Raw genomic sequence first — 17,744 nt, forward strand, 5'->3', positions numbered from 1 at the left:
CTTCCTGAGACCTATGCCTCCTCACATTTCTATTTCTGAGTTTTACAGACAGTTCCATGGACTTCATGGTGGAGTTTCTGATCTGTTGTGCACTGTCAACAATGGAACCTCATATAGAAAGGTGTGTTTCTTTCTAAATTATGTCCATTTAATTGAGTTGGCCACAGGTGGACTCCAATCACGTTGTAGAGACATCTCAAGGATTATAAAAGGAAATTGGATGCACCTGTACTCAATAGGGGTTGAATACTTATTGACTCAATATATTTATGTATTTAATTTTTAAATTAATTTGTAAGAAAAATCCATAAAAAACCCTCCAATTTAGCATTATGGGGAATTATGTTTAGATCATTGACAAAAAAATCTCAATATAATTCATTTTAAATTCAGGCTGTAACACAACAAAACGTCAAAACGTCAAGGGGTGTGAATACTTTCTGAAGGCACTGTAAATATGGCGTTATTAATGGTAGGGATGAATACCTTTGCACATCACTGCATAAACGTACTCATGGGGATTAAAAAAAACAAACATTTATTTAACTAGAATGGCACACATAAGAGAGCATACCTCTGCCTGGTGAACAGTTTACGTTTTGTATCTCAGAGTGGACCAGTAAATCACAATACAGAATTTATATAATGTATAAACATTCTTCACCAAAATTGAATCGATTCTTCCTGGTCACACACACAACCTGTCCAACAAGTTTCATCCAAATCCGTCTCCAACTTTTTGAGATATACTGCTATGTATCGTTTTTGGCTCTATCTCCCAATAGTGAGGAATCACTTTTAAAATTATAGTAGCCGAATCCGGATCTTCATCAAAATCTAATTATTTCGTCCTTGTCACATACGCTACATCTCTGCCAAATTTCGTCCTAATCCGTCCACAATTTTTTGAGATAATTTGTTCACAAACGGACAGACAAACAGACAGACAGGTGTGAAAACATAACCTCCATCCACCTTTGGTGGCGGAGATAATAAATGAGACATTTATGAACTATCACTACTATTAAGATTGTTCATCTGACTATTGATATGGATATCCATTTCACTGATTTCAGTGCATTTCTATTTCCCGGATTTCTATTCTCCGGAATAAAGTTGTCGAAAGGCACAGATCAGGGGATGGGAATAAAAATATTCAAAGGCCTTCAATATCCCCTGGAGCACAGTCAAGATAATCATTAATAAGTCGAAGGTGTATGGTATCACCAAGACCCTACCTAGATTAGGACTTCCCTCCAAACTGGATGACCAATCAAGGAGGAGACTGATCAGAGGCCACCAAGAGGCCAATGACAACTTTGAAAGAGCTACAGGCCTTTATGGCAAAGACTGGTCACTGTGTGCATGTGACAACAATATCCCAAGCAATCCACAAGTCTGGCCTGTATGGTAGGGTGGCAAGAAGAAGGCATTACTCCAAAAAAGCCCACCTTGAGTCCCGTTTGAGATATGCAAAAAACCACTCCGGAGATTCTGAAGCCATGTGGCAAAAAGTTTTGTGGTCTGACGAAACCAAGATGGAACGCTTCGGCCTAAATGCAAAACGTTATGTTTGGTGCAAACCAAACACAGCACATCACCCAAAGAACACCACCCCTACTGTGAAGCATGGTGGTGGCAGCATCATGTTATGGGGATGTTTCTCATCAGCAGGGACTGGGGCACTCGGCAGGATAGAAGGGAAAATGGATGGAGGAAAATACAGAAAAATCCAAAAGTAAAACCTGCTATTCTCTGCAGGAAAGCTGAAATTGTGAGGGAAGTTCATCTTTCAGCATGACAACGACTCGAAGACACTGTTACACTGGCGACAATGACAGCCAAAGCTACACTGGAGTGGCTAAGGAACAACAAGATAAATGTCCTTGAGTGGCCCAGTCAGAGCCCTGACCTAAACCTAATCAAAAAACATTGCCAAATCAAGGTGTACAACGTTGGTAGAGACCTATCTCAACAGACTCACAGCTGTAATTGCTGTAAAAGGTGCTTCCATCAAGTATTATCTCAGGGGGGGTGGACAATTATCCAACCAAGCTGTTCTAGTTTTGTATTTTTAATGAATCTTCTGAAATTTGCAGAATTTGTTTTTCACTTCGAAGTTGTGGGTTACGATGTGTAAATAAAGGTGGAAAAAGTCTGATTTAATATAACTAGCAACGGTACCCGCCCTACGGGTGGGGCTTCAATTGGGAGGCCCAAATGAAAAGTCAAAATATCAGAAATTGGAGGCTGTTTTTTATTTTAAACGATTCATATAAACATCCGTTGAATCATATCACACGCAAATCATCAAAATCTAAACAGTACATGGCGCCCATTTTGAAATAACATTGAATTCTGCAAAACGGAAGCGGCCCGCTACACGTCTTTCTCAGTTGCACGTTTATGTGTGAACAGTGTGCACTGAATCTGTAACACGGAAGCGGCTGCTACACTTCTTTCTCAGTCGCTTTGCACACGCTGCAGTGTTACTTCGGAGCCGCACGTTTATAGGAAGAGTTCGTCAGGAGTCGATCTACTCTCTCCTGGTACGTAGAATAAACAGTATTTTTAGTATTTCAACAAAAGCCACATCACTGTTCATATCGGTAAATATTATTCCATCGTGTTTGGAAAAAATGGAAAATTAGAAAAATTGGAAAAACAATATAGCCTATTTTACTCCCACGGGTCCCAAGAATACCCACCCAAAATATCGTTGCGATCGGTTGAGCCGTTTTTGCGGTACCTTCGAACGGACGGACGGACATTTGGTGAATTATAGTAAGATTAAATTCCAGGCTATAAGGCAACAAAAAGCGGAAATTTTGAAAGAGGGTGTAGCCTTTCTATAGGCACTGTATATTAGATTGTGGGTGCACCTAAAAGGCTACCTTGTTGGATTATTTTCTCAGCTAGCTGCTTCCTGGGAGGGACTAGCCATTTGACAGCCTATCATCATTTACAGTAGAGATAAAAACAGCATCTGGCTCACCTTTGCTACTTTGCGTCTCGCTTGCCATTTTGGCACAGCATCGTCTTTAATACGGTCCAGCTCAATAAAACCCACTATGTCTAATTAGCACCATGCAGGATGGATACCACGTATTTCCATTATTCATATACAATTCTGAATCCCTGTTTTTCTGAAATTCAAATGTGGATGTCCATGAGCTTTCTGAAACGCAATGCTTCCAAGATGGACATGCTTGTTCTTGGCCCCTCATCCATCCTTAAAATTGCCTCAACCCCAGAAATGTAAATTTGGAGATCATCACATGACAGTTTCAAATGTAAATGTCACTGAGGACCCAACTCTTTCCTATATTCCACACCTTAACACAATCTGTAAAGCTATTTTCTTCCATCTTCACAATATTGCCCAAATCCACTCAAGTCTAAATTGGAGGATTACTGAAACTCTGGTTCCTGCTCTGACAATGTCATGCTTCAATGATTGCATCTCAAATATTCACAGTGTCACCTGCTTCTCTCAAGCCCCGTACAACTCATTCAGAGTATGGCTGCCATGCTCATATTGAGCAGACTCGTAAACCATCACATCACCATAATTCTCCAAACACTTCACTAACTCCCGGTACGCCAGTAGCAAACATATAGGTTTTTAGATATTGCTGATAATCTTTAAAGCCAAAAACATAAAGTGGCTCTTGAGTACATTTCTGATCTAATCACACCTTACACCCAATGGCAGATTATAACGGAGGCAAATGGGGCATTTGCTCCTGGTTCCATATTTTTACAGGCCCCAAAAAATAGAGTGAATGAATTTTTTTTATGCAGTTTCTCATTTTACAAATGAAAATACTGTAGCTGTCTGGATATGGTCCAAACTTGGTATTGTTCTGTTCTTCCTAAAATAGTGTGGTAAGAGGGAGCGATCAAGGAAAATCGTGGAGTGAACCGTGCGATTGATTATTGTGTGAGCGGTGTGATATTCCGAGTGAGTGAACAGTGCAAAGAGGGCCATGAGTTGTTCCATGTGAGTTAATGGTGTAAAAAAAGGCAGTGACTTGTTCTGTGTGAGTGAATGGCGTAAAGAAGGCAGTGAGTTGTTCTGTGTGAGTGAACGGTATAAAGAAGGCAGTGAGTTGTTCTGTGTGAGTGAACGGTGTAAATAAGGCCATGAGTTGTTCCATGTGAGTTAATGGTGTAAAGAAGGCAGTGAGTTGTTCTGTGTGAGTGAACAGTGTAAATAAGGCAGTGAGTTGTTCTGTGTGAGTGAATGGTGTAAAGAAGGCAGTGAGTTGTTCTGTGTGAGTGAACGGTGTAAAGAAGGCAGTGAGTTGTTCTGTGTGAGTGAACAGTGTAAAGAAGGCAGTGAGTTGTTCCATGTGAGTTAATGGTGTAAAGAAGGCAGTGAGTTGTTCTGTGTGAGTGAATGGTGCAAAGAAGGCAGTGAGTTGTTCTGTGTGAGTGAACGGTGTAAAGAAGGCAGTGAGTTGTTCTGTGCGAGTGAATGATGTAAAGAAGGCAGTGAGTTGTTCCGTGTGAGTGAATGGTACATGATGATGAAGACTTTTCCAATGGAGTACTCTTCATATTTGCTCATCAACTGTGGAACTGTCTGTCTTCCAAAAGCTGTATTTTTTAAAGTTGCTTTTTATTTTTATTTTTACTTTAAGGTACTTACTTCTTCCTTGCAAAGCACTTCGCGATTTTACCTCTCAATACAAAGTGCGACAACAGAAATTGAGTAATTGATATTTTATAATCAAATATCCAATCATTGATTGATTACTTTATCAGATGTTTTTATATCGATCTTCTTTCGTATGCATCACATATGCTGTGGGCAGAGCTGTGCTGCACTGATGCAGTGCCCACCTTTAGGTTAGAGCAGTAATTTGAGCAGTAAATAAAATTCCACCTTCCCACTTGTTTTTTCTTCTTTCCTAATTAATTTTAATGCATTCCCTGGTTGAAAAAATCATTGTTATAATATTTATGAAATTACATCGTGTGCTGCTTACGGTTGTAAAAACCGCAACGGTCATGATCAAAGGAGAAGAGGAATCACATTTCATCAGTGAGTGGCATTCACATTCGTTACTTTGAAACTCATGGGAACTCATGGTACTAACAGTCCCATTCATTACACATGGGAGAGCAAAGATGGTGGACAACTGCGTTCAAAAAAATGAGCTTCTCTTCCTATCCAGTTCGTATAGAGATCAGTGCTGGAATCGACACTTTAATATAATTTCACCCTCCTTATAATGTGTGCGGCCATCCGAGGATAATTCTTATTTTTTTCTCTCTTTCACAGGTAGAGTTTCCTTAAGCCTGGCCCATGTGTACACATAAGATACACCATGATGTACGACGTATGGTGAGGACAGACGTGTGAGGGAAGAAAAGTGAAGAAGGCGCTGGCACTCAAAGGGTCTGGACAAAAGGGTAAACATGGTGAGAGGTCTCAGCGAGTGTGTTGGGCTGGCAGGATGGCCTCGAGGTACGCAGATGTCGCCTCTAAGCCGTCTCACCTGGGTTCGAATCCCGACCCAGCTATAAACTGTCATCCTGATGTTTCACGGATTGTGCAAAGAAGCATACAACGGACGCTTGGGTGATTCAGCAATGTGTGTGTCCGTCCCTCGGATGCACGCTAACCTGGGCGCTATGTCTACCAGATTCAGACCGTGGACGTTAAAGATACAACGGTGTTCTTTGGAAAGAGTATGAGAGCTCACCTCTGCTGCTGAGCCTGCTGAGGAAGCTTCGAGCTCCTTCATAGGCCCCCCATATAAATTCCTGACTATGCCAGTGACTGCGCTAGAATGGACCCTTCGTCTCAGGCACCACCAACCCTAACTACGCCATTGTTCACACCCCTTGAATTTTTACATTTTGTTGTGATACAGATTGAATTTAAAATGGCTTAAATTTAAATTTTTGTCACTGATCTACACATACTGTAGTACCCCATAATGTCAAAGTGGACTTTATATTTGTTTTTAGAAATTTTCACAAAGCAATATGGCTAATCGTATGTCTAAACAAGTTGGCATGTTTTAAAAGCTCCTCGGTTCCACTATAATTTATAAATACACCCTCGGCATGGCCGCTTCCTACAATCTCCACGAAACAATGGGCAGTGTTGCAGAGGCTAACTCATCCGCAATTAACATTACTCGTGTTTCATCACACTAAATAATTTTGCACTATGTTGTGTCGTCTTATTTCGTGGTTTCCGCAACATTAAACCAAAGGAAAAATTCTGCCCCTGGCGTTGGTTCCAACACGGTTTTTTCATGCCACATGTATGAGAGTAACTACCTTTGCCGCACATTTTCCGAGTAACGGACATTTGCTGAGCGTTTTGCTTTGCTCAGGCTTTCCTTACACCTGATATTTCCTATCATTTGGGGAAATAACTGACTCAAAGGTTTTCTGCTTGTATAAGTGATGGTTCTGGGACAACACAAAGTCTGTAGAAGAACGTGATTGACCGCACTGTGGTCACAACCTGCGACAAAATCCAGCAAGGCCGTAGGGCTACCATATTTGAATTTCAAAAAAGAGGACACGGAGGACAAAAAAAAGAAGAGATTGGGTTGTATCTGTATCGGTATCTACCAACTCATGTTGCATTATACGGGTACGTGCCCTAACCCTAACCCTAACACGGACTCAGAAAAGACACTGACTGAGCATGCCACTGGACTCTCTCGCTACGAGGTTGGACATGAAGTGGACATGTGATGTTCGAACACGTCCATTACACCATGACGGAGTAGTACAGCCTTGTACCAAACTGTCCTGATCCAAACATTACACAACTGCATTTTATCACCGTTAAGAAAATGTACAAAGATGGTTGAACAATTTCAATAAGGTAAAAAAGTATCCCAAATCTTAAAATTTGTCTATTTGCAAAAATGCAAAAGCAAAAAAAAGGGAAAATCCTGGACATTTTTCGATATTAAAAAAAACCTGGCTGGACGGACAATTAAGGACAGAAAAGGAGGACATGTCCAGGGAAAACCAGACGTATGGCAACGGGCCGATTGGGAAACGAGCATTTACAGATGAACAGTACGATTGGGAAACACACATTTAATGTGCAATTAAATAATTAACTCGACACCTCTCATCCATGGCAGCCTCTGCCACGGTTATATCAGAACGAGCCCGATTCATCACACGGTTACAGATTGTTTAACCCCAATATGGGGTCGTTCAAAATTACGTAATGCTATTTTTATGGAGGTGCACACCATGCGTGCTGACGAGCTTGATTAAACATCACTGGTAATTTTATTTGACATTGATTAGATTTCTTTGGGGGTCCCTCATTGTGAATAACACTCGACTCAAACAAGGCCAATGGAATTCTTACACAACAAACCCGGTCAGTGTATTATCAGCACTAGTGGGGTCACCCGTGGGAATCCCACGGGCATGGAGGTGTATCGTTGCGATCGGTGCAGCCGTTTTTGTGGTACTCGAGACAATAACGTTAGGTGGGAGTCCAAACCTGAAAATGCTGGAGACCAAAGCTGAAATTGGAAAAACAATATAGCCTATTTTACTCCAGGGGGTCGGAGGATTACTACCCCAAATTTCGTTGCGATCGGTTGAGCCGTTTTTGCGGTACCTGGGAACGGACAGACAGACAGACATTTGGTGAATTATAGTAAGATAGGCCGACAGTCTTAAAGTCTTAAAGGCCCACTAGAAAACCAAGATGGAGGCAATGGTGGGTGGAGTCAAGCGACAAATGTGGGTGGAGTCAGGTAGCTGTCCATCAAAAATCGGCCCCCAACAGAAGCACAACAACAACAACAACAACAACAACCATGCGGAGCTATTGTAGATCTGCTACACTTCGCAGGTAAAAATAACTTATAGTCTTAAAGAGCCCAAACAATGGTGAGGATTTCTGGTCTTGGACATTGAACACCTGGTGTGCTATTGTACAACAACTACTACAGACATACTTGCTATGGCCACCTGTTTTATGGCCACCTGTTGCATCGTCGCAGCTCTAACTTGGTATAATTGAAGATCTTGGGACTAAGGATCAGGTATGAATCTTCGACATCAACGATGCACCTACCTTACCTGTCCATTTCCCTTTAAATCGATTTCAGAACCCTGTGGATCGTTCAGGGACGGAGCTCTTTGCCGATTTTCGAGGGATTTACGATGCAATTTCAGGAAATGTTTATTTTTAAAATGACGTCATATCTGTGGGAAGTTCTGTGGGATATGCCGTGGGCTTGTCCTATTCGATCCATCTCCATGGGTTGGGAGTTTATAAGTGCAATATTGCTTGCACATGCACGGGGTTGGGACAGCTTTAAGGCTTTGATTTGATCTGCTTTGAGTTAGCCTTTGCTTTGGGTTTCATTTGTGTCCGCCTGTTTCTTTTGAAGTTCAACTCGCTGTGCCAGTAATCTTTCATTCATGTTTCAAAGGGACATTACTGTCGGAGTGAACGAGCTGTTGGAGTTCATTCATTCATTCGTACTCTTCATTTATTGTCACCTTCCACCATTATGCCTCTAAGCTGGTTAATGTTCATACAATTTTTGCTGTTAACTAGTGAAAACAGTTATAATTAAGGCGTGTTCAAAATGTTCTTGAAACAAGACACACCGAAAGTATGCATACACAGTGCCTATAGAAAGTCTACACCCCCTTTCAAATTTTCCACCTTTTGTTGCCTTATAGCCTGGAATTAAAATGTATTCAATCAGACTTTTTTCACCTTTATTTGCACATCGTAACCGACAACTTCCAAGTGAAAATCTAATTCTACAAATTTCAGAAAATTAATTAAAAATACAAAACGAGAATATCTTGGTTGGATAAGTGTCCACTCCCATGAGTTAATACTTGGTGGAAGCACCTTTTGCAGCAATTACACCTGTGAGTCTGTTGGGATAGGTCTCTACCAACTTTGCACACCTTGATTGGGCAATGTTTGCCCATTCTTATGTACAAAACTTTTCAAGCTCAGTCAAGTTGTGTGGGGAGCGTTGATGGACAGCAATCTTTAAGTAGTCATGTCACAGATTTTTGATTGCATTTAGGTCAGGGCTCTGACTGGGCCACTCAAGGACATTTATCTTTTTGTTCCTTAGCTACTCCAGTGTAGCTTTGGTTGTGTGCTTCGGGGTCGTTGTCAGATTGAAAGGTGAACTTCCGTCCCAATTTCAGCTTTCTTGCAGAGGGCAGAAAGTTTCCCTCGAGGATTTTCTGTATTTTGCTCCATCCATTTTCCCTTCTATCCTGCCGAGTGCCCCTGTCCCTGCTGATGAGAAACATCCCCATAACATGATGCTGCCACCACCATGCTTCAAAGTAGGGCTGGTGTTCTTTGGGTGATGTGCTGTGTTTGGTTTGCACCAAACGTAACGTTTTGCATTGAGGCCAAAACGTTCCATCTTGGTTTTGTCCGACAACAAAACGTTTTGCGACATGGCTTCAGAATCTCCGGAGTGGTTTTTTTGTATACCTCAAATGTGACTCAAAGTGAGATTTTTTGAGTAATGGCTTCCTTCTTGCCACCCTACCGTGCACCAAGGCCACCAAGAGGCCAGACTTATGGAGTCCTTGGGATATTGTTGTCACATGCACACAGTGACCAGTCTTTGCCATAAAGGCCTGTAGCTCTTTCAAAGTTGCCATTGGCCTCTTGGTGGCTTCTCTGATCAGTTTTCTCCTTGCTTGGTCATCCAGTTTGGAGGGACGGCCTGATCTAGGCAGGGTCTTGGTGGTACAATACGCCTTCCACTTCTTAATGATTGTCTTGACTGTGCTTCAAGGGACATTCAAGGCCTTTGAAATATTTTTATACCCATTCCATGATCTGTGCCTTTCCAAAACTTTATCCTGGAGGTATTTTGAAAGCTCCTTGGTGTTCATGGTTGAGCCATTGAGGTGAAATGCACTTCCCAACAGAGGAAACCTACAGGAACAGCTGATTTTATTCTGAAATAATCAGAATCACTACAATTTAACACAGGTGGAGGCCAATTAACTTGGTGTGTGATTTTGAAGGTGATTGCTTACACCTGAGCTAATTTACAATTGCTATTGTAAGGGGGTGGACACTTATCCAACCCAGATATTTTAGTTTTGTATTTTTAATTAATTTTCTGAAATTTGTAGAATTAGTTTTTCAATTGGAACTTGTGGATTACGATGTGTGAATAAAGGTGGAAAAAGTCCGATCTAATGCAATTTAATTCCAGGCTATAAGGTAACAAAAGGTAAAAAATTTGAAAGGGGGTGTAGACTTTCTATAGGCACTGTACAGTGTACAATGTACATACTGTATATACTGGTGACTGTGATGGTGGTCTCGGCGTCTTTCCGTCTAAACCTGTGCACGACGGCCTTCAGAACACCTAAAAGCAAATAAAAGACAGATTACAAAGGGGAGAACATTAAAAACGGTGTCATCCTGAACAAATTACAGAATCCTGCTCTAATCTACAGGAAAAAACTACATCAACGGCATAACTGCACCCCCAGCAAATGATGATGATGATGATGATTATGTTGACATCGATGATGATGATGATGATGTCATTGATTACGATGATGATGAGGATGCCGATGATGATGTCGATGACGATGACGACGATGTCGATGTTGATGATAATGTTGTTGACGATTTTGATGTCGATGATGTCGACGTTGACGCAGATGATGATGAGGATGCCGATGATGATGTCGATGACAATGACGACGATGTCGATGTTGATGATAATGTTGTTGACGTTGATGCAGATGATGATGTTGATCTTGATGATGATGATATTGATCATGACGTTTACGTTGACGATGTCGATATTGTTGACGTTGATGATGCCGATGCCGATGTCGATGTCGATATTGTTGATGTTGACGATGTTGATATCGATGTAGATGTCGATGTTGATGTCGATGTTGTTGATGTTGAAGTTGACGATGTCGAAGTTGACGATGTCGATGTTGATATTGTTGACGTTGACCATGTCGATATTGTTGACGTTGACGATGTCGATGTCGATATTGTTGACGTTGACGATGTTGATGTCGATGTTGTTGACGTTGACGATGTTGATGTCGATGTTGACATTGAAGTTGATGATGTTGATGTCGATGTCGATGTTGTTGACATTGACGATATTGATGTCGATGTCCTTTACGTTGATGTTGACATTGGCGTTGACGTTGACGTGGATGTCGATGATGATGATCATGATGATGATGTTGATCTTGATGATGATGTTGATCATGATGACGTTGACGTTGACGTTGACGATGTCGATGTTGACGTTGACGATGTCGATGTCGTTGACGTTGATGTTGTCGATGTTGTTGACGTTGTCGATGTTGTTGACGTTGAAGTTGATGTTGTCGATGTTGTTGAAGTTGATGTTGTCGATGTTGTTGACATTGAAGTTGATGTTGTTGATGGAGTTGACGTTGAAGTTGATGATGTCGATGTTGTTGACGTTGAAGTTGATGAGGTCGATGTCGTTGACGTTGAAGTTGATGATGTCGATGTTGTTGACGTTGAAGTTGATGATGTCGATGTTGTTGAAGTTGACGATGTCGATCTTGTTGACGTTGAAGTTGACGATGTCGATGTTGTTGACGTTGACGCTGTCAATGATGATGATGTTGATCATGATGATGATGATGATGATGATGATGATGTTGATCATGATGTCGATGTCGATGTCGATGTTGATGACGTTGATGATGCCGATGTTGTTGACGTTGACGTTGACGTTGACGTCGTTGACGTTGAAGTTGACGATGTCGATGTTGTTGACGTTGAAGTTGATGATGTCGATGATGATGACGTTGACGTTGCCAATGTCGTTTACGTTGACGTTGACATCGGTGATGATGATGATGATGATGATGATGATAATGATGATGATGATGATGATGATGATATGATTTATACGATTCTATATTTGTGTTATCGATCCGTGGTGCTTTATTTACGGCTTTCCTCATAATTATTAATTTGTATTAATATTTACTATAATATTATCCCCGAGACCTGCGTCCCATGCTGTCCTCGCTTGGTTGGTTTAAGGAGACGAGAGACAGTAGTCTGTAGCCCGGTAACCATGGCTACAGCAGTGCAGTGTTCCCAGCCTGCTCACCATTACTAGATTGCATGTATGGCCAAGTGCATTACTCGCCGGAGGGTAAAGACCCCCCTGGGCAGGTTGGCACTTTCTTGGACGGTGTTCAACCACCTCCCCCGGTCCTGCCTTTCCCCTCCGGCTAATATAACGGAAACAAAGGATTTTTGAATCCGTACTTAACGCAAACGGTAAAAGTCAAATTGATGATGATTCGTTCGGCTCGTTACGGTGTCTGTGTCGTCCTCGAACCCCGAACCACGTAACGGACAAACCGAGGTGCCGGTGTCGTCATCACGTCGACCCCGCACCCGGGGGACTCGGAGCCGTCGCCGTTATTTACGCGCTTCTACACGCGTTGGCATTTCAATGAAGGCCGTTCATCGCCGTCGTCTGTCCCCCTTCCAATGGCTGTTCGCGGCGGGGGGTGTTCGCGCTCCTTGTTTTCTGCTGGTTTCAGCATCCCTCTCCTTTCAATCCGAGAGATGGATGCCCCGATAGCCCCCCCGAAGCCCCCCACCCACGTGGAATCACAATCACGAGGCGCATCAACTGCAATTACTCATAAATGAAGCCCGTCGGTATTATTTACCTGAACTGAGACCACGCCCCCTGAGTACCTGAACTGAGACCACGCCCCCTGAGTACCTGAACTGAGACCACGCCCCCTGGGATGAGATGGAATCAATTGGTCAAAATCTGACGCCGGTTAAGCTAATTATTATTTAATAAGAGTGCTAAACCTTCCTGTTTGTGAATAACAAGCACAGAATCACATTTCATACGTAATGGAAAAGGGGCGTGACCCAGCTACAAATGGTCACGTGGGGGTGATTCGTCAGCGCGTGCACCATCCCTCGGAAGGACCTTAAGCGGGGTGTCCTATCGCCCAGGATTAGCTGGTGCACGTTAGGAAAAGACTACGCTGTCTCATTCGAGAAAAAAGCAAGGGAGTTATCGCCGGCACCCTGGAATAAATAATTACAAACTCAGGTTCATTTGAACGTCAGGCTTGGCCTACCGGCTCATGAGAGTCTGGCCAAAAATGTTTCCCAGCCATCCACAAAAGCTGAGAATAATTGGGGCAGTTGTAGCAGTAGCCGTAGTATCAGTAGTGGTAGGAGTCGTAGTGGTAGGAGTCGTAGTATCAGTAGTGGTAGGAGTCGTAGTAGCAGTAGGGGTAGGAGTGGTAGTATCAGTAGTGGTAGGAGTCGTAGTAGCAGTAGGGGTAGGAGTGGTAGTATCAGTAGTGGTAGGAGTCGTAGTAGCAGTAGGGGTAGGAGTGGTAGTATCAGTAGTGGTAGGAGTCGTAGTATCAGTAGTGGTAGGAGTCGTAGTAGCAGTAGGGGTAGGAGTGGTAGTATCAGTAGTGGTAGGAGTCGTAGTATCAGTAGTGGTAGGAGTCGTAGTAGCAGTAGGGGTAGGAGTCGTAGTATCAGTAGTGGTAGGAGTCGTAGTATCAGTAGTGGTAGGAGTCGTAGTAGCAGTAGGGGTAGGAGTGGTAGTATCAGTAGTGGTAGGAGTCGTAGTATCAGTAGGGGTAGGAGTCGTAGTATCAGTAGTGGTAGGAGTCGTAGTAGCAGTAGTGGTAGGAGTGGTAGTATCAGTAGTGGTAGGAGTCGTAGTATCAGTAGTGGTAGGAGTCGTAGTATCAGTAGTGGTAGGAGTCGTAGTAGCAGTAGGGGTAGGAGTGGTAGTATCAGTAGTGGTAGGAGTCGTAGTAGGGGTAGGAGTCGTAGTAGGGGTAGGAGTCGTAGTATCAGTAGTGGTAGGAGTCGTAGTATCAGTAGGGGTAGGAGTCGTAGTATCAGTAGGGGTAGGAGTCGTAGTATCAGTAGTGGTAGAAGTCGTAGTATCAGTAGTGGTAGGAGTCGTAGTATCAGTAGTGGTAGGAGTCGTAGTATCAGTAGGGGTAGGAGTCGTAGTATCAGTAGTGGTAGGAGTCGTAGTATCAGTAGTGGTAGGAGTCGTAGTAGCAGTAGGGGTAGGAGTCGTAGTATCAGTAGTGGTAGGAGTCGTAGTATCAGTAGTGGTAGGAGTCGTAGTAGCAGTAGGGGTAGGAGTCGTAGTATCAGTAGTGGTAGGAGTCGTAGTATCAGTAGTGGTAGGAGTCGTAGTAGGGGTAGGAGTCGTAGTATCAGTAGGGGTAGGAGTCGTAGTATCAGTAGGGGTAGGAGTCGTAGTATCAGTCGTGGTAGGAGTCGTAGTAGGGGTAGGAGTCGTAGTATCAGTAGGGGTAGGAGTCGTAGTATCAGTAGTTGTAGGAGTCGTAGTATCAGTAGGGGTAGGAGTCGTAGTATCAGTAGTGGTAGGAGTCGTAGTATCAGTAGTGGTAGGAGTCGTAGTATCAGTAGTGGTAGGAGTCGTAGTATCAGTAGGGGTAGGAGTCGTAGTATCAGTAGTGGTAGGAGTCGTAGTATCAGTAGTGGTAGGAGTCGTAGTAGCAGTAGGGGTAGGAGTGGTAGTATCAGTAGTGGTAGGAGTCGTAGTAGGAGTAGGAGTCGTAGTATCAGTAGGGGTAGGAGTCGTAGTATCAGTAGTGGTAGGAGTCGTAGTAGCAGTAGTGGTAGGAGTGGTAGTATCAGTAGTGGTAGGAGTCGTAGTAGGGGTAGGAGTCGTAGTATCAGTAGGGGTAGGAGTCGTAGTATCAGTAGTGGTAGGAGTCGTAGTATCAGTAGTGGTAGGAGTCGTAGTATCAGTAGTGGTAGGAGTCGTAGTATCAGTAGTGGTAGGAGTCGTAGTAGCAGTAGGGGTATGAGTGGTAGTATCAGTCGTGGTAGGAGTCGTAGTAGGGGTAGGAGTCGTAGTATCAGTAGGGGTAGGAGTCGTAGTATCAGTAGTGGTAGGAGTCGTAGTATCAGTAGGGGTAGGAGTCGTAGTATCAGTAGGGGTAGGAGTCGTAGTATCAGTAGTGGTAGGAGTCGTAGTATCAGTAGTGGTAGGAGTCGTAGTATCAGTAGGGGTAGGAGTCGTAGTATCAGTAGTGGTAGGAGTCGTAGTATCAGTAGTGGTAGGAGTCGTAGTAGCAGTAGGGGTAGGAGTCGTAGTATCAGTAGTGGTAGGAGTCGTAGTATCAGTAGTGGTAGGAGTCGTAGTAGCAGTAGGGGTAGGAGTCGTAGTATCAGTAGTGGTAGGAGTCGTAGTATCAGTAGTGGTAGGAGTCGTAGTAGGGGTAGGAGTCGTAGTATCAGTAGGGGTAGGAGTCGTAGTATCAGTAGGGGTAGGAGTCGTGGTATCAGTAGTGGTAGGAGTCGCAGTAGGGGTAGGAGTCGTAGTATCAGTAGGGGTAGGAGTCGTAGTATCAGTAGTTGTCGGAGTCGTAGTATCAGTAGGGGTAGGAGTCGTAGTATCAGTGGTGGTAGGAGTCGTAGTATCAGTAGTGGTAGGAGTCGTAGTATCAGTAGTGGTAGGAGTCGTAGTATCAGTAGTGGTAGGAGTCGTAGTATCAGTAGGGGTAGGAGTCGTAGTAGGGGTAGGAGTCGTAGTATCAGTAGGGGTAGGAGTCGTAGTATCAGTAGTGGTAGGAGTCGTAGTATCAGTAGTGGTAGGAGTCGTAGTAGGGGTAGGAGTCGTAGTATCAGTAGGGGTAGGAGTCGTAGTATCAGTAGTGGTAGGAGTCGTAGTATCAGTAGGGGTAGGAGTCGTAGTATCAGTAGTGGTAGGAGTCGTAGTATCAGTAGGGGTAGGAGTCGTAGTATCAGTAGGGGTAGGAGTCGTAGTATCAGTAGTGGTAGGAGTCGTAGTATCAGTAGTGGTAGGAGTCATAGTATCAGTAGTGGTAGGAGTCGTAGTATCAGTAGGGGTAGGAGTCGTAGTATCAATAGTGGTAGGAGTCGTAGTATCAGTAGTGGTAGGAGTCGTAGTAGCAGTAGGGGTAGGAGTCGTAGTATCAGTAGTGGTAGGAGTCGTAGTATCAGTAGTGGTAGGAGTCGTAGTAGCAGTAGGGGTAGGAGTCGTAGTATCAGTAGTGGTAGGAGTCATAGTATCAGTAGTGGTAGGAGTCGTAGTAGGGGTAGGAGTCGTAGTATCAGTAGGGGTAGGAGTCGTAGTATCAGTAGGGGTAGGAGTCGTAGTATCAGTAGTGGTAGGAGTCGTAGTAGGGGTAGGAGTCGTAGTATCAGTATGGGTAGGAGTCGTAGTATCAGTAGTTGTAGGAGTCGTAGTATCAGTAGGGGTAGGAGTCGTAGTATCAGTAGGGGTAGAAGTCGTAGTATCAGTAGTGGTAGGAGTCGTAGTATCAGTAGTGGTAGGAGTCGTAGTATCAGTAGTGGTAGGAGTCATAGTATCAGTAGGGGTAGAAGTCGTAGTATCAGTAGTGGTAGGAGTCGTAGTATCAGTAGTGGTAGGAGTCGTAGTAGCAGTAGGGGTAGGAGTCGTAGTATCAGTAGTGGTAGGAGTCGTAGTAGCAGTAGGGGTAGGAGTCGTAGTATCAGTAGTGGTCGGAGTCGTAGTATCAGTAGTGGTAGGAGTCGTAGTTGCAGTAGGTGTAGGAGTCGTAGTATCAGTAGTGGTAGGAGTCGTAGTAGCAGTAGAGGTAGGAGTCGTAGTATCAGTAGTGGTAGTAGTCGTAGTAGCAGTAGGGGCAGGAGTCGTAGTATCAGTAGTGGTCGGAGTCGTAGTAGCAGTAGGGGTAGGAGTCGTAGTATCAGTCGTGGTAGGAGCCGTAGTAGCAGTAGGGGTAGTAGTCGTAGTATCAGTAGTGGTAGGAGTCGTAGTAGCAGTAGGGGTAGGAGTCGTAGCATCAGTAGTGGTAGGAGTCGTAGTAGCAGTAGTGGTAGGAGTCGTAGTAGCAGTAGTGGTAGGAGTCGTAGTATCAGTAGAGGTAGCAGTCGTAGTATGAGTAGGGGTAGGAGTCATAGTATCAGTAGTGGTCGGAGTCGTAGTATCAGTAATGGTAGGAGTCATAGTATCAGTAGTGGTAGGAGTCGTAGTATCAGTAGGGGTAGGAGTCATAGTATCAGTGGTGGTAGGAATCGTAGTATCAGTAGTGGTAGGAGTCGTAGTATCAGTAGTGGTAGGAGTCATAGTATCAGTAGTGGTCGGAGTCGTAGTATCAGTAGTGGTACAAGTCATAGTATCAGTAGTGGTACAAGTCATAGTATCAGTAGTGGTAGGAGTCGTAGTAGCAGCAGTGGGGAGAGGTAGTTGTAGTAGTAGTTGTCATACTGTCATAGCAGTAATAGTAGTCGTAGTAGTGTAGTAGTAGTAGTAATAGTAGTCGTCATACTGTCATAGCAGTAGTTGTAGTAATGTAGTACTAATAGTACTTGTAGTACTAGTAGTGGTAATGGTAATAGTAGTCGTCATACTGTCATATCAGTAGCAGTAGTCGTATCAGTGTAGTAGTAGTAGTAGTAGTAGTAGTAGTAGTAGTAGTAGTTATACTGTCATAGCAGGTGTAGTAGTCGTAGCAGTAATAGTAGTCGTCATACTGTCATATCAGTAGCAGTAGTCGTATCAGTGTAGTAGTAGTAGTAGTAGTAGTAGTAGTAATAGTAGTCGTCATCCTGTCATATCAGTTGTAGTTGTAGTAGTAGGTGTAGTAGTAGTTGTTAGTAGTGGTAGTTGTAGTTGATTTAGTAGTAGTATTAGTAGTAATAGTAGTAGTCATACTGTCAT

The 17,744-nt window shown here is 43.5% G+C and overlaps 1 protein-coding gene across 1 annotated transcript; it reads right to left on the reverse strand.

The window, feature by feature from the left end:
* Positions 1-15,935: 15,935 nt before the first annotated feature.
* On the reverse strand, positions 15,936-17,030 carry LOC144893012 (uncharacterized; the record flags this gene model as incomplete). Its single annotated transcript, XM_078782365.1, has 1 exon — positions 15,936-17,030. A coding segment is annotated over exon 1 (1,095 nt), but the record flags the coding sequence as incomplete, so codon positions are not given.
* Positions 17,031-17,744: the final 714 nt, after the last annotated feature.

Source organism: Myxine glutinosa, chromosome 1, assembly GCF_964187855.1.
Source record: "Myxine glutinosa chromosome 1, kmMyxGlut1.1, whole genome shotgun sequence".
NCBI classification, from domain to species: Eukaryota; Metazoa; Chordata; class Myxini; order Myxiniformes; family Myxinidae; genus Myxine; species Myxine glutinosa.